This window comes from Euprymna scolopes, chromosome 6 (assembly GCF_053919585.1).
Source record: "Euprymna scolopes isolate OS-2025 chromosome 6, ASM5391958v1, whole genome shotgun sequence".
Classification (NCBI taxonomy): Eukaryota; Metazoa; Mollusca; class Cephalopoda; order Sepiida; family Sepiolidae; genus Euprymna; species Euprymna scolopes.
In genome coordinates, this window is record NC_136487.1 from 97,794,586 (window position 1) to 97,818,118 (window position 23,533).

At 31.7% G+C, this 23,533-nt stretch overlaps 2 protein-coding genes across 3 annotated transcripts in view; one reads left to right on the plus strand and one right to left on the minus strand.

Annotated features, from left to right (window-relative positions):
* Positions 1-23,533, minus strand: part of LOC145277815 (copine-3-like) — a 58,157-nt gene that overhangs the window by 27,500 nt on the left and 7,124 nt on the right. Inside the window, exons 3-9 of one of the 2 annotated variants that reach the window (XM_080129703.1) lie at positions 14,887-15,066; positions 14,077-14,151; positions 11,787-11,861; positions 9,630-9,713; positions 9,339-9,428; positions 6,275-6,373; positions 884-955 (exon numbers count right to left, since the gene is read on the minus strand). In XM_080129703.1, coding sequence (XP_079985829.1) covers positions 884-955; positions 6,275-6,373; positions 9,339-9,428; positions 9,630-9,713; positions 11,787-11,861; positions 14,077-14,151; positions 14,887-15,066 — 675 coding nt within the window. Of the gene's footprint in view, positions 1-883; positions 956-6,232; positions 6,374-9,338; positions 9,429-9,629; positions 9,714-11,786; positions 11,862-14,076; positions 14,152-14,886; positions 15,067-23,533 lie in introns of both variants that reach the window. The other variant, XM_080129702.1, reaches the window with a different exon arrangement.
* Positions 17,640-18,338, plus strand: LOC145277437 (uncharacterized). Its single transcript, XM_080128798.1, has one exon. It carries the CDS (start codon positions 17,640-17,642, stop codon positions 18,336-18,338), a length of 699 nt encoding a protein of 232 aa, XP_079984924.1.

Genomic DNA, 23,533 nt, shown 5'->3' on the forward strand with positions numbered 1-23,533 from the left:
TGTATTTGACAAAAGAAAAGCAACATTGTATTATATCTTTATAAAGAAAAACACATTTTCATAACTTATGTTCTATCTCTGAAGCCATTCAAATTTTTCTTAATTTTCTATATATTAAAATAACTAAACAAAATTTTATAAGTAAATATTTCCAGTTCTACTAGATTTTATACAGATAGCTTCATTCATTTATACATTTGTTTAAAAAAAAAACTATTTCCTTAAATTAATTAATTGATTGGATTTCACACAGAAGATAAAAATTAATAGAAAAAAGTGTTAATAATTTTTTAAAATCATTTATTTTTATAAAAAGCTATCTCTTTACATCATCAAATAAATATTTTTTCAAAACTTTATTCTTGTTGAATGAATTTCTGCTTTCTCAAAAAGAAAAGGATAGTACTTGTGTTGAAAGTTGTGTATCATCATAACGTTTATGTTTTAATGTGTTTTGTTATAAATAAGTGAAGCTTATAATATATTCTCTAGTTCACTTGTGTTCATAGTTTTTTTTTTAATTTATTACCAGATGCTGAACAACACCTTGTAAATTGAATCATTTCTCAATAATTTCTAAAAAAATTCAATATTTGAACTTTTCTGATAAAAGACATTTGATCTAAGTAGCACTTCAGATTAAATTTTAAATGTTGTTGAGGTAACAGACTTAAGGGATAGGAATCAAAATCATGGGGTTTTTATTTTGTGAATCAAATTCTAGGGGGTAGATGGTACACATCTTTACAAAGACTTGGTTAATATTGATCAACTAATTTTCGATTAGAATGGCCATCTTCCTATAAGAAAAAATAAAAAAAAGCAAAAAACAAAAACAAAAAATATGATCATGTATAAGAAGCTGACATTATTTCACACTTACCGTACAAGACTGGACAATTATGATACCAGAATTAGCTTTTTTCTTCTTAGGATTAATACAAGGTTTTTCTACCTAAAAATAAAAAAAGGTTATTAATGAAAATGCTGATCACCAAATACAATCATTTTTTTTTTACATCCAAAATTTATTTAAAAAGAGTAAAATATTTTGGTATACTTTGTATGCAAAGTTTTAAATATTATTAAAAAAATAGTTATCTATACATATTAGCATAAAGTAAGAATATATAAATTATGACAAGAAATTGTATGAATTTTTGTTATTCAACAACTTAATGGAAAATGTCGTTTTTAAGACAGGTTTTAAGACAGGTAAATCCTATTTTAATGATTAAAATTTCCAATTGATATAAATATACTTCAATTATGATTTGAATGTGTTGATAAGACATTATGAAAGTAAATTGATGTTAATTTATTCAGATAAAAAAAATTTATAACAAAAAAAATTATTAATCTGAAATGAAACAGAAGCAATTTTAATTATGATTTTCCAGAAATGGAATTTCTTATTGATTTTAATGAAAAACATTTACAAAGAAAGAAACCATTGAGTACAGCACTTCCTCATTCATCTGGTTCTTCAATTCTGATGAATTCAAATTCTCCAGATTTTATGATGCAACAAAGAAGAAAGTAATGGTACAATGAAATTGGTCATGCCAAAATGTTTTTCAATGTCAAATGTATATTTTCATTTCCAACAATATAAAAAAAAATGATTAAAATAATAACTTGACAAGAACTTTAGTCTGAAAGTTTGCTTGTACATATCTTTATGGTAAGTAATTTATTTTTAAATAAAATAAAATGTTTTTAGCTTTCTTAAATTTTTAATATTTATTTTAAAAAATAGAGATTACAGTGATTGTTGGGTATATCCAGGTTTTATCAATTTGGAGTAGAATCCATGTGGTAGAAACCTAATCAATTTGTCAGCAATTTTGATGGATGAAGGCTCCCTTTTTCTTCTCAGAGTCTTTGTCTGTTGAATATGTGGGTTCCTACCATTTGGATTCCAAATCCTGTATAACTCAGATACATAATTTTGAGATCAAATATAATATTTGTAAGATTTCTTTTCTAGATGCAAGTGTTAATATATTTCAGTTTTTAATCTTTATCTTTATTTCATTAATTGTGTAAATGGGTTTCTCGTGGAAAAATGTGCCAATTCTATCCGGCAAGTTCATTTGAAATATAGCATAAATAGATCTGAAAATGCTGTTCTCTTACCCCCCCCCGTCCACACGTTATTACTTATAAAAGAACATGCTTGTCCAAGTAGCGAGCTATATCACGTGATGACCATTTTCTTTTCAAAAAGGAAAACGCTTAAGTTTATTTCAAGCAAAATCAATTCTTATTTGCAGTCACGAAAGACGTGTTATAGCAGTTAAGTTATGAATTTGTAATTTTTCTTTTCTAGATGCAAGTGCTAATATTATATTTATTTCAGTTTTTAATCTTTATTTCATTGTTTTATTAATTGTGTAAATGGTTTTCTCGTGGAAATTAATCTTTACCTTCGTGACTGCAAACAATTATTCTTTATACCTACAGACACTAGAGTTTCATGCATATGTAATCATCAGTGTAGGGAGTGATTCGAAGTCACCTTTTTCTCCATTTGCTAAGTCTTTACCCCATGGCCGCCAAACAATTGCCACGAGAATGAAGGGAATTAAGAAATATTAAACATTGAATTCGGGCGAATACATTAGATGTTCTACAGTATTTGAATGAACAGAAGTCGTGAACATTGTGTAAATGCTAGTTGACTGCCTTTTAGTTATTGTTCTGTAGATAGTGCCCATCCTTAAGTATTCTTAAAAAGGCTTGATACTAATATATATATATATATATATATATATTGGGCATAGGTATTGTGTTTAAGTGAATAAAACGTTTTTATAAAATCTATTGCATGCCATTATGTACAAATTTTTTCTGAAGATAAAAAGAAAAGATAATTTCAAGTATAAGATGGATTTTTATTTTTGCGAACAACGTTTTTGAAAGATGCTGGAAAATATGGTGTCTGTAATAGAGAGATATTTGTTAGGATACAAATAAACATACACAGACGTGATGGAAGTAAATAGACACCCTTATTATCATTAATAATGATGATTGCTGCCAGATTGAATTCGGCGATACGATATTATTTTCCTTCTCTAATGAATTGGACAATCACTTGATTAATAGTAAATAGTGGAATTCTGAAGTTAGCAACATTTGAAGCTGATCAAGTCTGCCTTCAGATTACCCTATCATCTGATAATATGAATGCATCTTTAGCCAGTTGTCATTAAACTAAAAAGGTGATATATGATAAAAATATGTTGATATCTGAAAGACAAAAAACAATGTCAATTTGTATTAAAAAAAAAAAATATTAAGTAATTGTCTGTATTTTTGAGATGAGGTGTTTTCATTGATTGAGATTGTCGGACTGACTTCCTCATCTTGGTTGTTAGAGTCGCAACGTTTCGGCCGTTTTGCTCTCTTGCCTTCATCAAGTGTTTTGTATCAAACTGGGGAACCGTTTGTTAGGAGTCTCGAACCCAACTCTTTATTATTATTACGGGGGTACCGTGTTCGGACTCCAGCTAGGCTCTGGGATATAGTTGCTGATTCTCTGTTTTGTATGTTACAAGATTGAACTCAGCACCTTTGGGTAACTGTAAACTTTGATACAACGCCTAGGACCACTCGGCCATATGTCACTAGGACAATTCTTAGTTGGTTTTTGTTAATATTAAACCTATGTTGTTATTCAAGGTTTTCTCTCTCTATCAGAGGTGTCCAAATTGCATTCCGCTCTACGCTTGGTTTGCTCAGTAGGTTGTTATGTCTGAGCATGTGAGCTGTTTCTTTAAGTTTTCTCAATGGATCCAGTGGATCTCTCTGTTTATTATTTTTTTCAGCAACTATGTCCCAGAGCCTAGCTGGAGTCCGAACACGGTACCCCCATAATAATAATAAAGGGTTGGGTTTGAGACTCCTAACAAACGGTTCCCCAGTTCGATACAAAACACTTGATGAAGGCCGGAGGGCAAAACGGCCGAAACGTTGTGACTCTAACAACCAAGATGAGGAAGTCAGTCCGACAATCTCAATCAATAAAATATTGTTGCTAACTTTTATTGCTGCTTTGTACAGCTCCGAAATTAATGAAGAACGTCAAACAAAAACTATTGGTCATGGAAACATTGCATTGGAGTTCTGGTCTGACCATGCGCAACCATGTCCAAAGTTATGCCAAATCTCAGAGGAAAAACAAAAAAATAAAATGAACGAAAAATTGTCTGTACTGGTATGAAAATACCAGCATAGATGATGAAACTATCACAAAAAATGAAATTCAGGATGAAGGAAAAAAACTAATAGAATGTCTAAACAAACCTGATTGGGTTCCCTACAATAAAATCTCAATATGGCCGAACTTTATTCTAACAAAGCCTTTGACCATATATGGTAGAGATGCACAATGCAGACTGCTTTGTGAGGGAAAAAAATGACAATCAACATTTCAAGCATATACAAATTATTTATTATGTGTTGTCTATTTATTTCTGTCATGTTTGTATATTTTCAAATGCTGTTGCAGGTTACAACAAAAAATTGGAAATAGTAAAGAAATAAAAGCGAAAATAACAGAAGCAGACAGAGAATTAAATGAGCATTAAGCTAAGCAGTATGAAAGCTGTTAAGGAATGCAATTTGGATTATTAGATCAAGATTCAATTTGGAAATACTGAACATGCTTTCTTCAACTTTTGTTTTATCTATTTTTTATACTTTTAATAAGAATTAAAATCAAGAAAAATGTGTTCTTAATGATTTGAAAGGCTTAATTACTTAATCTCTTATTAATAAGAAAATTATACAATGCACCAAAATATAGGCTCTTTTGTTCTTTCTTTCAACTCCTTTTTTAAATGGAAAAGGGTATGAGGGTGTATTGGGCTTTATCAAAATTAATTTTTACTGATGCAAATTGATACGGACAAGATGTACGCTATGTTTATCCTTCATATGCAGTTAAACACTGATACTAGTTGTGTACAAATAAAATAGCAATTTGTCTTCAAATTGTTAACAAGTGAATTGTGTATATAAGTGTTAAATAACTCACAAAAAGGGTTGATATGCCCTAAAACAAACAATAAATTCCATTTTTTAATGGTGCAAGAAAATTTTGAAAACAAAGTATATTTGATATCAAAGTTCCTGAAATTATGAGAATTATCTCGAACAGTTGTAAAGATGCATAGTTTTAAAATGAAGCAGATTGATTACAATAATTACAGACAATAAATGTACACATTATGTTGTCATAACAACAGAAAAATGGTGTGCGTGGTGGGAGAGGGTCATAGATAAAGAGAAACTTGCAAAATTCATGCAGAAACTGAAATGTGTCGACATCAGTAAGTATGCAAGCAAAAGCTACAATGTCATTTAAGGAAGAATGCGAGCATTGATCTGAGACTATCGACTATCTAGATATAAAATTATTTGCAAAGCACAAAATTTCAATGCAAAAAATTCTCAAGCAGAATTTGAGTCCAGAAAAGGACAAAGTTGTAACAAATGTTTGCCATCTTTGAAGGAATTTTTTACTTCCAGAATGATATACTAGAATGGACATGTAACACCGTTTTTCTAACATTATTTTCTCGATGGCGTTCTTTCTTCAACTTGTTTCACTTTCATTCATTTTGTATTCATTTTTGATCAAAATGACAAAACCTGTAGATTCTTTTAAACACTCCATCCTATCCTTCTAGTGTTCATCAAAAGTATGAAGTGTACACCATGTAATATTTTATACACATTCAAGTAATCAAACAAGCAAAGATTAACTTTAGAAACAATTTTAGTTTGTTATTAAAATGAATCTACTTAAAAAAAAAAAAAATCATTTGAAAATATAAAATAACTCCGACTCATCAGCACCGACTGGCTCATAGAACATCAAGTCGCATTTTTTTTTACAAGCAAAATAGTTGTTTTCATTTTGATTTTGATAATTTTTTTGTCTGAAATTTAAATTTATGCTGGGAAAATTAAAACAAAATAAGCTATTTCTTCAAGTTAACATTGACATACTCTTTTAGCCATGGCTGATTTTTGGCATGCAAGGGCCAATCCATGCCAACATTTGCATTGCCCATTGCTGAAAGTATTTACACAACATTTATCGTTGGGTCATGAATGGGCAAAGGTGGGTTTGAAGTAGGAAAGCGAGCTTCCAAGACCCCCAGGCATTTGCATACAATCTGCATTGTGGAAGGGCGAAGTAAAATAGAGAAATGCTGACTTGGTGGTATCGCCAGAGGTGGATTTTGCCGCCATGTCTAACCTCACTTCCGGAACCAGATTCCATCATTTCTGCCAGAGTCAGGCTACAGCTGCCAATCAGGTCATGGGAGCCATCACTATCCCAATCATAACAGTCAATCTGAAAAACAAGGGATAAGTTGTTTTTAAAGGATATAATAACTTACAGAAAATACACAAATTATATTGTTGATATTTCTATGTATGTGGACATATGCCATAAGTAGTAAACTCCTATTGTTGATAGGCATACTATTCCACCAATATGTTTTAACTGTGCATGTGAACAACTGCTGCTGTTAATGCTAAAATCATTTTAGTGCCATTTTTTAAATTGTCAATTGTTTTATCTCCAATTCCTAAAAAAATAAAAATTTGACTATTTCATCAACATTTGTTATCCTTTTTCATTTAATTTAGTTTTGCATTTCATTTTTGCTTTTAATCATTCCATAATAGATGTACCGTCAAGAGCCAGGCTACAAAACAAGGAGCATCCTATTTCTAATTTAACATTCCTTTTGCAAACTCAAACCTGAAACATTTATCTCAATGTCTCCCTCATCAGACCAATATTAGAGTTTTGTGTCCAGGTCTCTGTTCCGTATCTAATATCCGATATCCTGTATAAGGAAACTGGCTACTCAAATGATGCAAGGATTATGGGATTGGTCCTACGAAAACAGGAGCTTAACCTTTTCTCCCTTGAGCACTGACAATTATGCAATTATATCATTTTGGACTACAATCTCCTTAATGGTAATTACGATCTTCCTCAGGATCTATTATTCCCCTCTATACCAGACACAGATCTAAGCAGGCATCATCAGAAACTGTTTTACTGCCAATTCTGATTAAACTGGAGGAATGTAGCAATTTAAAGCAAAATTGGACAGGTTTCTGGCTACTATATACTGTGTGTTAATTTATACCACTTTTTCTTACACAAGCATACTTGTATTATTTTTTGCTTAATTTATTGAATTTTTCTTACATAAGCATACTTGTATTATTTTTTGCTTAATTTATTGAATTGAATGCAAAATAATCACACAATTTTACATATTCTAAAATAAATAAATAAATTTCTGAAAAAAAAAAAAAATGTGAATATTAAACCTGTAAAACCTTTTTCTAAACCACAAAGTAAATCCTTGATTTGATAGAACTGAAATTCATTGTTCATCTTTTGATTATGATTTGAATATAATGGTACATTAAATCGGAATGCAAATTGTTGTTTTCAACTGAATCAATAAACCATGTTCATAAGTTTGTAGGATTCTCATCTTGGTTATTTTCACAATCTGTTCGTTGATGCAACCTTTTATAGTTGCATTTTTTTAAATTTTGGAATCTTTATTAAACTTGGGAATCACAACAAAACGTTCAAAGTTCAAAAAGATGCACATAAAGAAGGTCAAAGGTTACAGTGACCAAATATATTGTATACATAACAAAATGAGAATATAGTTTGCGTAATAATGCAAATTTTCAATCCTCATCTAAAAAATTCCCAAATCATTTTGAATAGTTTTTTACATATTGATTTTGTATAAAATGTGTTGGCCTTAAAACCTAAACAAATAATATTGAAATACAAATGATAACAAGTTCATATAAACTGCCATATTTGTTTACTAACTTGTATAAAATGTTCAGAGAAATATCATGAAAAAAAAACAAAACACTCAGTGCCTTTTCTCATTCAGAAATTACTTACCAGGTGTTTTGGTGGTTGTATTATGGTTTTTACCCTTTACCAAGAATCTAAGTAGCCAATGTCAAAAAATCTCAAATCATGAGATTTATCATGTTGCCATCTAATTTACACACTTGTGGTGAGTACGGTCACATATGCAAATTAGATTAATTCCCAACATGCTCCTCTACTCAACCCAAATTTTTCAACTCTGGTTTTAATCTCCAATATATTTTTTTCATAGTAAAAATATCAACTGATGTGTTTTAACTTCATTTTTTATTTTAAATTCAGTGAATTCTGTTCATATAAACCTCTTGTATAAAAAAAAATTGCTTCAGTTTTTTTTTTTTAAAACATGAATATGATTAATCCAACAAATATTCACAAGAAACACTCGTCTAGCTGTAAACACTATCAATAATTTCCCCCACTCTTTATCTGTGCCTAAACATAAACGTAGATTCCATGAACAAAGCTTCTTTCTTAGAACTGCACGCCTGTGGAATTGTCTTCCGTTTTCCTGCTTTCCGGCTGACTACAATATGGTTGTGTTCAAGTCTAAAGTAAATAAGTTCTTGATGAGCCGTTCCATATGTTATTAAATTTACCAAATTTTCATTACTAATGATTACTATATTGACCAATTTCTACTGTACACTCTTTAACCCTTATCCTTGAGTGGCCTCTGGGCCTTGATAATGTGGTGATGCCTATGTAAAAAAAAAAAAAAAAAAAAAAAAAATAAAAAAATAAACAAGGAAAAAACAGTCATTAGAGAAAGTTTGTATGTAACGAGATAGAAGGTATATATTTTTTTAATGAATCAAATTTGTGATTACTTAAAGTTTGGCAAAATTAACATTTCTGAAGAGAGGAAAAAGGAAGAAAAATAAAACAAGCCAGTGCAAAGAAGAGGAAAAAAGAAAAATGAGAAAAGAAAAAGAAAGATGAAAAAGAATCAAGTAAAGAAAGAAATCAGACTTCTTATTAAAAAGTAAAAAGAAAGTAAAAAAAGCAGATTTAAGTGAAAATCATTTTTTCTGAATTAAAAAAGAAAAAAGGCAGAGGTTTCACATCCCTGGTCAATAGTTCTTTTGAAGGTTTATTAATTTTATTTTTACTGTTTTTAAATTTTAATACACAAAAAATATAAACTTTGAACATTCTGTTTACATAAAAACATATTTCAATAGAATTTAATAAATTTAAAAGAAAAATGATGAAATTAAAACATTAGTGAATCATGTAAGAATAACAAACTTTCAAAAAAGAAATGGTCTTTGCTGAGTATAAATTTTATTTTATACTATTCCAATAGGATTCCTGAGTTTGATTGAATTGCAAACATGAGGAAAAAACTAATAATTTTATTGTTGCTCACCTGAATTGGTTTGGACTTGTCATTGTTGCATAGAGCCTGGGTCGTCACAGAGAATGGATGCCAAGTGGGATTCAAATTGTTCTTAATCACCTGAAAAATTTTCAAAAAAAAAAAAAAAAAAAAAGATGAAAGCAAACAAATAAAATTTTAGGATCAAAAAATTAAATTTTTTTGAAAAAAGTATTATTTTATAACAATTCATATAAAAAAAATAAACTCAAAATCGTAGAAATCTGCAGTTTAAGCAGGAACAACAACACAAAAAAAGAGAAATAGACGTGTCACTTTTACCTCAGTCCGATGTACCACCTGTAAAGATCCATCACTATTTTTCTTTAAGAACTCCAGAAAAGGATCTGATTTACCCAGAAAATCCTAAAAAAAAAAAAAAGAAAAAAAAGGGGAAAAAAGTATATATTTCTATTGTAAATGAAAAAAGTATGAAAACTTATTAATCTTCGAATGACTTGATTTCTTTTAATACTAGACATATCTGTGACCTATTGGGTCATATTGCCATTTAGCAGTAATAAACATTGAGATTTCTTTCCTCTTGAAGCCCTAGGTTGTTTGGTTACAAAAAGACTAATCAAATTATTGAGTGTATTTATTTTAAATGGAATAATGAAGGACTACATCCAGCTCCTTTGGGAATTGCAAGACAGGCAGAGATTCCAAACACCCACATCGAAAGACATTCTGTCTCCTACCTCTATCACCTAGATACTGAGCAAGCTATCTTCACTTGAAGATAAACTACTCTAAGAGAACTTTTAGCAGCTGTACTATATTATTACTATTCTTTTCTTCACTTTTTAAAACTTCTGACAACCTACACGTTTGTAAAGGGGTTTGTCATGACAACCTTGCATGAGGATATTTTTCCTTACAAGTAAACCCCAACTAAATTTCAAAATTACATAGTATTCGCATCCCAAATAAGATCTGCTCTGTATGACTAACACATACTGACTTTTTAGGAAGGGTAGTACACCCTCTCCAAGTGATGTTTCCTCAAATAACAGAACCAAGCTGGAATCCAGTAAGAATACGAGACCACAAGAAAAAAATGTAATATTTAAATCATCAATTATGGAAAGGAAAATTATGTTCTCAACTTCTTTACTAACTCAGTGTTTGATATGTAAAGGAGAACTTGAATGGAATATTCGAATATTTATGCATCTCATATCTATGTATTTCATATAGAGATGTTAGTCCTTGATTTCTGAGAACTTTGACTGAAGTAAAATGAAACTTCAAGAAATTGAATAACTAAAAAAACGCCAAAGTCTATTTGCTTTTAAATTAATTTTCTTTTAAAAGATGTAAGATTTATCATGTTGCAATCTAATTTACATGCTTGTGGTGTGTACGGCCACATATGCAAATTAGATGAAAGCACTAAAAACAAGCTGAGCATCTGGGGCCCCCCTCCACAAGTGAAAAATTTACTTTCACCATGACTAATGTTTGTGTAAAATTAAAAAAATCTAAGGTGTTGTTATTGTGAAAAGTGCAAACAAACAGACAAACCAGAGTGAATTACTAAGTTCAATCCCTCTTTTGTTGGGGAACCAAAAAAGATTTAATCTTTTAATGAATGCTCAGAAAAACATGAAAAACTATGAGAGTGAAAGGAGACAAGAGAAATATACAAATAGCTAAAAGAGAAATAGATGACTTGCTCAGTTATTTATAAATTATAGCTAATTAGATTAATTAAAATACTTTTTTAAACATAATTCAATCCTAGACCTTAAAATATATTTTAGCATGTATTTTTTATTAAAGCAAAAAGAAAAAAAAAACACTTAAATGGTAACTCATATTTAGTGCAATAATAAATGTTTGAATGAAATAATGTTTGCTGAAATATTTCAATAATAATCCATTCCAATATATGAAATAACAACCCCTATGTACTTCTGCTCACAGCCCTGAATCTCATATCAAAATTTTCATACTTATTTTTTTTAATTAGTTTAGAATTTTAAAGTTAGAAATAAAATCAAATCTTATTTTTGTTATTTATGGATGGCATAATGCAGACTCCACAATATTATTGCAAAAATCTCTAATACAAACTTAATAACACTATTGGATAACTCAGAAAAGTTTGAGAAATGTTGTTGTATGTTGGTATAGGGCTTTGTTTTCAATTGCACCCACAGACAGACACCCAATGGCATACAGAGAGGGGAAGGAGATATAGCCTGAGCATCCAATCATATTCAAACTTTGTCCTAATATTTCTCAATACGAGAATTTATATTGAGTTTTAGAGCATAGAATCAATGAGTTGGCCCCAAGTATCATAGATCTCTGCACATCACTGGAGATACCACAAATATAGTACAGATCTACACATCTGAAACAAGAAACATTTACACAAAAATACTGTCAGTTTTTCTTAAATTAAAATTGTTTTTCCTTTTTGTAGCTTACCTTATTATCCAACTTCTTTGCACAAAAAGCCAACTGAACCAATTCATTATTGTTAGAAAGTTCCTCAGCAGTTAACTAAAAAAAAAAAAATTGTAATAAATAAATAAAATTCAAGGCATATTTTCTTCTTATTCATGGGTAAATTTAGGGTTATCTTATAGTTTTGTTTATGCTAAAATGTCTTTTGTTCTCAATATTGCCTTTTTATATTGATTCAAAAATTTAATGTTAAAAATCAAAGGGTTTTAAGTTGATTCAACAACTTTTATAGAAAATTGTGAAATTTGTGTTCCTCCCATAAAATTACTCAAGTGAATTTCTCAATCATTGATTCCCTTTTATAAATGTGAATAGATCTAATATATAATATTCTATACATTGTTGTTTCATTATAAATTTTATTTCACTTTTGTTTACCTGAAATAAGACACATTGCCATTGAAGCATAAGGAGCCACTGTGGTAGAAACCAGATTTACAGCGGGGAAACTTGGTTGGGGAAGTGATCAGTAAGATGTTTGTTTACATTATGTTTAAATTTCTGTATGGTGGTATGATCAGGGAAACAGAGAGGAAATTCCAAAGACAAGTGGCCTTGAAGATAGCTAGAGCTGAAAACCTAGATTAATCCAGTGTATTTATGTTCAGAAATGACCATTAGGATATTTGCATTATGACATTGATTGCCTCAATCTATACTGTTGATCAGAGAGAAATTTAGCATTTTCAGGGTAATGAATGTTGGATGATTTCAGCAATGAGCAGAAGGAAACCTCTGGGACAATAATTTTGTGGGTCAGTTCTTTCAGAGTTTTTCAAAATTGGTACCACAGAGACAATTTATCTAGCTAAAAGGAAGATAAAATTCTGTAAGACATTTGTAGTTTGTAGATAATGTGGTGTAGTTGAGAAGAGAACTTCTTTATTACTGATCTACATGTTTACATGACGTGTTCAGATTTTTTATACATGGAAAGGGACGATAAGCTAATTTAGTGTAGTTTGTGTATGTAGTGAAATATTAGGGAGAGAATGGTTTGTGAAGTTTAAGGTGGAATTCATATCTTAGTATACTTTCTCTTAGCTACTATGAGATTTTTATAGTGATTTCTTCATGCTAAAATGTTTTGCATATTTTCAGTTGATTTATGGTAGTTGGAATGGTGAAGTTTCTATACACAATAGCAGGTAGATATTCTGAAGTAAACCAGAAATGCTCCAAAAAAAATTGTTTGATTGGGATATAATGCATAGTGACAATTCAAAATCCATCATCCATTTTAACCAATGTAACCTTCATGTAGTAGTCTGAATAATCCAAATAAGGTTCGAACCTCATCTAAAAAATTCGAAAACTAATCCATCAATACAAAATTGAAGAATTCCAAATTTCTTAATGACTACAGAGTACACACACATGAATACATACATTCACAAATGCATCAAAAAGAAGTTAAAAAGTTGTTTTCTTATGTAAATGAGAAATTATATACGTCTGCTTTTGGGAGGTCAATTTCTTTTTTCTTTTTATAAAAGGTAAATAAAATAAGGAAGAAAGAACAAGCATCAAGACATCAACGATAAAAACAAAATAAGATAACAGAAATTTTTATTTTTGCATAAAATTTTTAAAACAAAATCCAAACCTGAAAATAATGCAAATCTAAATCAGCCAATCAGAACCAATTTTCATTGTTTTTCCAAAGAAAAAATATAAGTTAGTCATTTTGAAATCAGAAAAAGACTAATTTGTTTCTTTGAAGGAGGGAAAATATGTGGAAAAAAAGCTGATGGTATAAATTCTAATTTTAAATGTTTTTGGTTAAAAGGTCAAACTTTTAGCATTTTATTAAGTTGCTTTGAAGTTCTCATATGAACCATTTTAAGTCAAACAATGTTTTAAACTCGGCTCTTAAATTACTTAAAAAACAAAAACATAAAAATATATTTTATATGATTTTCCAAGAAGAAAATCTTCATTCTAGTTGGTTGTTTTTGTTTTATGGCATATAAACCCTTTTCAGGTTATTTAATGGCAGATCCAGTGATTTTGAAGAAAATTTTTATATTAGAATATATGTTTTTTCAAGTTGGTTTCTATTTAACCCATAGTTGGGACCCTAACAGATATTACCACTCTGGGTCAGAGTGGATCTGGGAACAATGGCAATTAAAGTGTGACTCCACACTCAAGCTGTGGCCTCATCATCAGATATAGTTTAAGGTTGTAGAATAGAAATAAAATGTTAAGCACAAATTTCATGTTTTCTGATTCTTCGCTTACAACTTACTGTGATTGTGCTTTTTCCATATTCCTTTCCTTTCTTGTTGACCAGCTTCTTTGTCAGTGGACTGTTGGATACCAACTAGATACACAAAAGGAAAAGAGAAAATAATTATGAATTTTTGATATTTTTAAATCATTTTTATTTTGGTGAATTATGATTAATTCTTTGTTGCTCAAACCTTTTCTGTATTTTTAAAAAATGTATTTCTTGCATTTATGATTTGTAAGTTAAAATCAAATTTCATTCTTGTTTGAAGTGATTTAAAACCCATTGTGTTGATGAACAATAAATCAATCTCTCAATCAAAATTTAGCATGGAAAAAATGTCATGTCATAAAAAATGTCCTTCCCTTAACTCTATTTGAGGGGAAATACAAAAAATATAAACATCTATTTTTTTTATGCTGTCAGCCATTTTGTTCAAAATCATTAAAGTTCAATTTTGTCCTTTGATTCAAGCTGAATAAAATAATGTGATGATGCATCATTTAACATGTAATATAGAAATGTTTCAAAAGCACAAGTTATAGTTTTTATAGGTATTTTATCACAAGTGGATATGTTGAGAGATTATAATGAGGACGTGGTCATCTTTTACCATCGAGCAAGTGTTGATCTGGAAGGTGTAATGAAGAAAAGAAAATAGTGGGTGGCTAAAGGAACAATGGGTGAGCGGGGTGGCACATCATGCTGAAGATGAGGAATCAAATATTTGGGAGTAGAGAAAAGAGCTAAGAATTGTATTTTTGATTAAGAGTTCTAAAAGCAAAAACAATTAACTATTAAAAAATAGTTAAAAAGAAAGAAACTTGCCTGTCCGAGGGTGCATTCAAATTGGCCAAGAAAATCATCATCTGCCAATGAGGCAGTTTTATTGTCGACATCATAAACAGCAATTTTGATTTTCTGTACAGTTTCAAAACAATACTTGATGGGTAGGGGAGTGGCAAACTGTGGGTCAAGACAGTTCTCAATGTTTTCTGTACGGGCTACCTGAAAAAGAAGAACATGAAAAACATCTCTCTTTATACATTTATATAATTTTATTTTATTTAGAGTTTATTGATATCTGTTATCTCAAGTTATTACACTAACATACTTTTGTAACTGAATTAAGTAAAGAAAATATTCCCCAAACTAAATGAACTCTTTAATAATGGAAGAAGAAACAGTGATTATAATGCATAAGATATACAATATTATAGCCAAACACATTCATGCATTGTACATGGAATTGTTACTTTGGTAGTTGGAAGAGTTCTGTTTTATTATAATAGTTACATGTTTTGTATTAATTCTCCTTGGCCAGGGGGTTTCGAGTTTAAATCTAGATATAATGGTAGCCATATCACTATTTTATTATTTTCTCACCTGCAAATCTTTTTCAAGCAAGCAACTTGCAAGACAAGAAACATAGGATGGAGAATTACCATGAAACAAACATGGTTCTGTCAAAAATTATAGTCTATATCATCTTTTCCTAAACATAAGTGCATCTAGTAACTGAACACTGGTTTTTCATGTCTTTATCATTCAATCGTCAAATGTTTATGGATTTTCTTTACTTCATGAATTTTGTTCAACTTAATGTCACATGCTATGTCACAATTTCTTCAACTGATAATCAGGTTTTTACTGTTATAGATTCATATGTAATGAGATGTCTATTTTTTTTTTTTTAGCCAATTTGCAGCCAACATGTTTATGGCAATACTATTCTTTTTCACCTTCTGTATTCCTATCACCATATCCATTCCGCCACGAAAATCCTCAAAATCACTAAAGGTTTTTTCCTAACTATTCAAATTTCCTACACATTTCTTTTTCACCAACGATCGACTTCATCACTTACATGATTAACTTTAAAAACAATTTTTCTGGAATAAAAATATCAACACTACCAGTTCCTTTTTAGATTTGCAATCCAAAACAACTTTTATCTTATTTCTTACAATTCTTTTCACAGACTTCACCATTTTATACGTCTTCTTTCAAAAACACAACCATCTCTCTCGACAATTTTACCAAGTCGAATAGCGACTTGAGGATAATGGTTAATAATGTTGTTGGTTAAATGATGAATAATACTATGAGGAGATTGAGAATGGTGCATGCGATAGCAGAATTTGATTCCTTAAGACAACAGCTCAACACTTAACATTTCACTTGAAAACAACAATGTTGTAGTCAGCTGGAAAGCAGCTGTGTGGTATTGAGTTCTACAGCTGGTAAGTTCTTGGAAAAAAAAAACTCTATTCATGGAAGTTCCATTTGATTTTAGGTGCACAGAGGACAAAAAAAAAAGTTCCTTGAAGTTGTAGTAGCTAGACAATTTCTTGCTGTGAATATTTTATAGAAAGAAACAAAGATTGGAACTCAGTAGAGTATGATGAAAATAATAACGAAATGGAAAGGAACGAGCAAATTCTCTTCCGTGAGAAAAGTGTTGTAAAGAAAAGATGATCTCATTCTGCACTAAATTGCGAAGTAGATTTTGTACTCACATTGGTACCTCCCACCCCCCTCAGATGTGACAACAATACTCCATTTTTATCCAAGTAAAGGATATATAATATATCTATTTCCATAAGGATACTATTTTTTAAATAAACATTAATTATTTTAAACTGAGAGACACACATTTCAAATTTAGATTTTCTTTAGTGGAGGAGATTACTGCCAGTTGGAGGGTTTGAACCCAGTCACGAAGTTACCCTTGACTTTGTAGGCTGGTATTCAACCTCCAGGCTACCAGAAATTACCAGAAGAAGTGAGGGAAATCAATATCTATAAATGCCAAATCAGCGGGCGTAAACAGTCAGAAAGTATTCAAAGACTGACGTTAGAATATTGCATTATACTAAAGTTGACCACTTATTCTTAATTTCCTAAAAGGGGCCTTATAGGATAATATTTTCAAAATAAACAAGCCGCGCGTGTGGGGTCCCCCTTCTGGTGCTGCATGTGAGATGATGCCACAAAAAATAGTGAAGAAATGAATGTGAGAAGTGTGAAGGGTCAACGTTGCCTTCACATTTTTGCAAACATTTCAGAAAAATCTAATGGATGGGGCAAAAGTTATGGGGTACTTGTGCATTTAACGAACCAGACGTAACTCAGCATTTGCTCGGCTTTGTCTGACGCATGACGTCAACAGCCGGATATAACCGAGCGTTGCCGATTAAACAAATGAGAATTTCACTATCAATTGGAAGAGTGTCACAACTCAAGAAACGCTTATTTGAAGAGAGTTTTACAAATTTTGTTTGAAAAAGATAACTGACAAAATAATGAATATTACAAAACTTGCGGACCAGCTCCAGACTCCAGAGGCTTGCACTAAACTTTTGCCAGCAACAGAAATTGTTGGCAGAAGAGAAAAGATGTTTACATTGTGGCCAGGATTGTGTACTTGCAAAGAGAACAAGCCTTTCCGACGGTACGGTTGGAGGTGTAGAAGTGTAACATGCCGCCGTTGGACCTCCATCAGGATTTGGACCTTTTTCGAAAAAGCGAGACTAACCATCGTATGTATAATAAAAATAATATACTTATGGGCGTTCCAGATGGCATCTACAAAAAATCTCCATCGCGAATGTGGGTTACGTTCTCGCCACACAATTGTGGATTGGAAAAATTTCTTGCGTGATATATGCAGGGACTATTTTCTCAGAAATCCCCGCCAGATTGGAGGCCCAGGCCATATGGTAGAAATCAACGAGTCCGTTTTTAACCGCAGAAAACACAACGTCAGCAGACTTCTGACACCGGTCTGGGTATTTGGTGGATACGACCCTGCCGAAAAGGAGGGTTTCTTGGTCACTGTACCAAATAGGAACACCGAAACCCTCCTTCCACTAATAAAAAAATACATTTTGCCGGGGACCACGGTCGTATCAGATTGTTGGAGGGCTTATAACAAAGTGGGAGGAGAGGGGTATCACCATTTGACGGTGAACCACAGCCTGAATTTTGTTGATCCCATAACACAGGCAACCACAAATCATGTGGAGCGAATGTGGAAGGAAGCCAAGCAACGAAATAAACGAGAATGCGGCACCAACCGGGAACTTTTGGACACATATCTTATTGAGTTTATGTGGAGGCAAAAGTTTGGTAGGCAGCCTTTTGACTCCATATTAATCCATATAGCCGAAAGCTACCCGGTTGGTAAGGAGGAGCTTCCTATCACATTCGCTACCTCTTCTCCGTCTACTTTGTCGTCTGAAGCCCTCCAAAAGTCTGAAGAAAATATATCCTCCTGAGAAAAAAAAACTGTATATATCTCGCAGTGATTCCGGTAAAAAAAAAAAAAAGTCCTTATTTCTGGCAAAAAAAAATGTACAAATAATCCTTGTTCCTGCACCCCCCCAATGCTTTTTATTGCCTTTTTTTTAGGCTTTTTCCATTTATTTGACATAAAGAGTTGCAAAAAAAAATATTATTAACTTTTACGTGTTTAAGACATAGACAATATGTTTTTTTACGTTAAAAATTGAAAAAAAAAAAAACCCAGTTCAGACAAAAAAGTTTCCTCAAAAAAAACTTGTTTTATATGTATTTATTTTGCAAACAGAAAACAATTTCAAACAATAATAATAATAAAAAAAAAACATAAATGAACGGTAGGTTTTTGCTTTTTACTTATTTAATTTTTTTTATGTTTCTATATTTTAGAATTTCATTTTACAGTTATTTTGTTGTAGCGTTGTTTTTATTTTATCGGCAACGCTCGGCTTTATCCGGCTGTTGACGTCATGCGCCGGACAAAGCCGAGCAAATACTGAATTACGTCTGGTTCGTTAAATGCACAAGTACCAATTATGGCATAAAAAGTATCATTATTTTTGCAATTTTGGGCATTTGTGATCCCTTTTGAGCTCCTGGGAATGCCAAATCCCAGTGAAAATGGACAAACGGTGCAGTTTCATGCCTTAAGACATGTATATTTGAATTCAGCACCATGGAAAACCACTATATAGACACACATATCATATGAAAAAAGAGCTCCAAAAAGGCATGTTTTTTTTAGCCCTAAAAGTCCCAGGGTCACCCATACTGAATTTATATTAAGAACAATGGTCTCCACATTTTAGCCAAGTTACAGGGAAATCTAATGGATGGATCAAACGCTATGGAGCAAAAAGTGTAATTTTTGACATTTTGAGCCCCTGCGGATGCTGAATCCCAGTGTAAAGGGATAACAGTGCAGTTTCAGGCCTTAACACATGTATATTTGAGTTGACCACCATGAAAAACCACTATATAGTAATAGTTTTATTGAGAAATATGAAAAAAAAGAGCCACAAAAAGGGGTGTTTTTAGCACTAAAAGTCCCTGGGGACGTGAACCAGAATTTTGCCAAGGTCACCCATACTGGATTTATATTAAGAACAATGGGCTCAACATTTTGGCCAAGTTTCATAAAAATCTAATGGATGGATCAAAAGTTATGGGGCAAAACATGTCATTTTTTACCTCTTTTGAGCCCTTGGGGACATGACGGGAATTTTCACAAAAAAAAGTTTTTTTACTGTGCACATCTATTAAATGAAATACAATTTGTGGCAAAATTTCAGGAAAAAAACAAATGGATGGTTATCTGGAAATCGTCTGGAATAACGGACGCATGGATACCACTGTAAACATAGGTCCCTCTCCGATAAATCAGGGGACCAATATTGATAATTATTTTTAAACTTATAGACATGCACATTATATATATATATATATATATACACACTCATGAGCAAAACAAAATGGGCCAAACAAATTTTATAGATTTTATCACACTAAATGCTATATTGAACAAAGAAAAATTGAACCAGGAAACTTAAACAAGACTAATAACACAGAACAAGACATTTACTTTAATAAATGCTTAGGATAGAATCGCATTCCCTTTTGATTTCTTTAAAAGATCAATCCTTTTAGACATGCTCTCAACCAAAGTGGAACACTGAAGAGGAGATGCTATTCCATTCGCTTTGCACAGCTTCCCACAGTTTGTCATTGTTCGAAAAAGTTCTTCCAACCAATGCACGAGATATTATGGACCAAATATTCTTGATTGGGTTTAAATCGGGGCTTTGACCTGGCCAAAATATCACATTAATTGAATTATTAGAAAAACATTTTTTTGTGACTTTAGCAGTGTGTGGAGGGGCATTATCATGTTGAAAAATAATGTTCCGAGATATTCCCAGCTTCTGGATACTTGGTAACAGTCCTGTTTCTAATATTCAAATGTATTCCTTTGCATTGATTGACTTCTCACATCTAATAAGTTCTCCAACTTCTGCTGCAGTAAAAGTTCCCCATAACATTATCCCTCCATTCTCGTGTTTAACTGTCGTTTTTATGCAACTTGGTGAAAATCTTTCTCCAATTGCATCATTCGGGAGTATCGGGAACATCAATAACAAGACAAAATCTTGATTCATCTGACCAGAAAGTTTCTTGAACCAGTCTATATCTTTCTTGCCCTAACACGAGAAAACCCTCTTTCTATCATTGATGTTGTTCTTCGATAAAAATGGCTTCTTTGCTTACCTTTTAGAAGAAAATCCCATTTCTTTCATTCGTCTAGATATTGTATATCTAGAAAGAGAATTTCCAGCCCCCGTTTTGAATTCTTTGCTATGGTCAACATAAGTTTTCTTTTAATCCTTCAAAACAGTTAATTTAAGCCTGTGGTCGTCCTTCAAAGTGAATGCTCTAGGGCAAACAGATCCAGATTGCCCTTTTACCAAGCATTCAACTTTGAACCTTGACCAATTCGCTTCACTACAGAAAGAGATGTTTTCACTTTTTCTTTTCTTAAAATATCAAAAATCTGCTTGTAAGTCATTTTTGACTGCCTTAATCCTGCAATTTTATATCCTCACCAAGATGCGGTCTTACCATTTTCAGGATTAATTTTTCCATTTATTATTATATGCTATAAAAATAATGATCTGCAAAATAGAAATTTTCAGTTAAAATTAACAAAAATTCATGGAAAAATATTGAAAAATCGATTTCTTCCTTCTTTCACTCTTGGTCCATTTTTTTTGCTCATAAGTGTATCTATAAAAGTGAAAGTGTCTGTCTGTTTGTGTGTCTGTCTGTGTACATTTCTCTACATAATAACTCTGTCAATTTTCAGTCTACAGACTCGAAATTTGATATACAGGGTATTGAGAGTGAAGAAAATCTTTGTACTCCGTTTTTGGCCAAAAATTTGGCTCTTAAGGGGTCAAAGTTCAATAATTTGACCTTTGAGAACTCTACCAAACTCCTCTGCCAATTTTGGATATAAACAATTGAAATTTTAGATATTGTATATCTAGAAAGAGAATTTCCAGCTTCTGTTTTGAATTCTTTGCTATGGTCAACCTAAGTTTTCTTGGACATGGATCTAACTTAATAACTTGATTTGAGCCCAAAACAATAAATGTTAAGGGGTCATAATAGGGGGGGGGGTGAAAGTTAAAAAATTTTGACCTCTGTGGTCTCTACCAAATTACTCAGACAATTTCTGATCCAAACATTTGAAATTTTACATAAAGGGTATTCAGAGATAGGGCAAGCTTTTTAATCGGTTTGAGTCAAAAATTTGAGCTACTAATCTATAAATGTATGTATGTAGGTTTGCATGTCTGCCTAAAACTTTCGACAGAGGCGATGGATTTTCACAAGATCAGTATCGTTTTGAAGCTCGACCCTTCAGATGACAAATATTGGCTAAAAGCATTAATTTTTTTACCTTCAACTGAGCACTTTTCTATAGGGAGGGGTCGCTTTTTTCGCCAATATTTTCGAAAGTCATCCCCTCTTTTCAATTGTCTAGCCTTAATTTAAACCTACGTCACTTCCGGTTTGACGTTGGTCGTAACAGCAAAGACGTCAATTTTTTTTTCTCATTCTTTTCCTCCTTCGCGGTACGGGTTCGAGCCTGACTTTACCATTTAAAAAAATTTTTTTTGTTCAACACAGACCTCCAAACACCCGGGCACCCAAGCTAGTATATATATATATATATATATATATATATATATATATTATAGAGTGTAATAGACACAGGGTCTAAATGAGCAAAGTGTCAGTAAAATATATTTAAAGGTGCTGTGCTCTGAGTATTGCAGTTATGACTAGCATTACAAGCGCATGATGTATTTTTGTAGACATTGGCGATATTACAGATCTAATGTGCTTCAACAAGTCATATCTTTATTTGTGGGTTAACTTGATTGATAATTTCACACTCTTTCTATATCTATAATATAAAGCTAAATGTCTGTGTGTGTGTCTGGTCACGAATAGGCTCCTATATGGTTGACTATTTTAAAAATCTGATTACATATAATGATAGAATTATCAAGACACAGGAATGGGTATGTTTGATCTGGCAGAACGGTGATTCATTAAAATTGTGGGGTCTGTGTTCGCGCATGGTCCCCAAAGTATGGAAATAAAAAATTTCAAATTAAAAAAAAAACGTTTACAATTGTTTTTGATATAGATGTACATAAGAATACTTTGATAAGTATGTTTTAACTTAAATAGGGATGGTATAATAAAATTGTGGGGTCTGCGTTCGTGCCTGGCCTCCATAGAAGGGAAATAGGCACAAACTTTAATAAAGATTTTTCATATCTATCTCGGAAGTATACTTTGATAATTATGTTTCAGTTTGAAGAAATATGGTATAATAAAATTATGGGGTGTTCGTTCGCACCTGACCTCCATAGAATGGAAATATGTCACAAAGTTTAACAAGGTTTTTTAATATATATCAACAGAATATTGTGATAAGTGTTTCATTGTGAACAGGTATGGTATAATAAATTATGGGGTTTATCTATTGTATTTTTACTTTCATCATATTTTGCTTTGGTTTTGATATCCCCAAATTCGAAGCTATCTCTTTACAACCCTTCCTTGTCATAACCTATCATACTTTTATAAATCAGAGTCCATTTTCTGTAGGCTGTTTTTGAACCCAGTCAACGACGGGTACTTTTGCTAGTATATATATATATATCTATAATATAAAGCTGAACGTCTGTGTGTGTGTGTGTCTGGTCACGAATAGGCTCCTATATGGTTGACTATTTTAAAAAACTGATTACATATAATAGAAGATGTATCGAGGATCAGGAATGGGTATGTTTGATCTGGCAGAACGGTGGTTCATAAAAATTGTGGTGTCTGCGTTTGCGCTTGGCCCCTAAAGTATGGAAATAAAAAATGAAAAAAAAAACGTTTACAAGGATTTTTGATATAGATGTACATAAGAATACTTTGATAAGTATGTTTCAACTTAAATTGGGATGGTATAATAAAATTGTGGGGTCTGCGTTCACGTCTGGCCTCCATAGAATGGAAATAGACATAAACTTTAATAAAGACTTTTCATATCTGCTACTAGTCTCTCGCTCCTTGACAAGGTTCAAAAGAGAGTCGCAAACCTGATAGG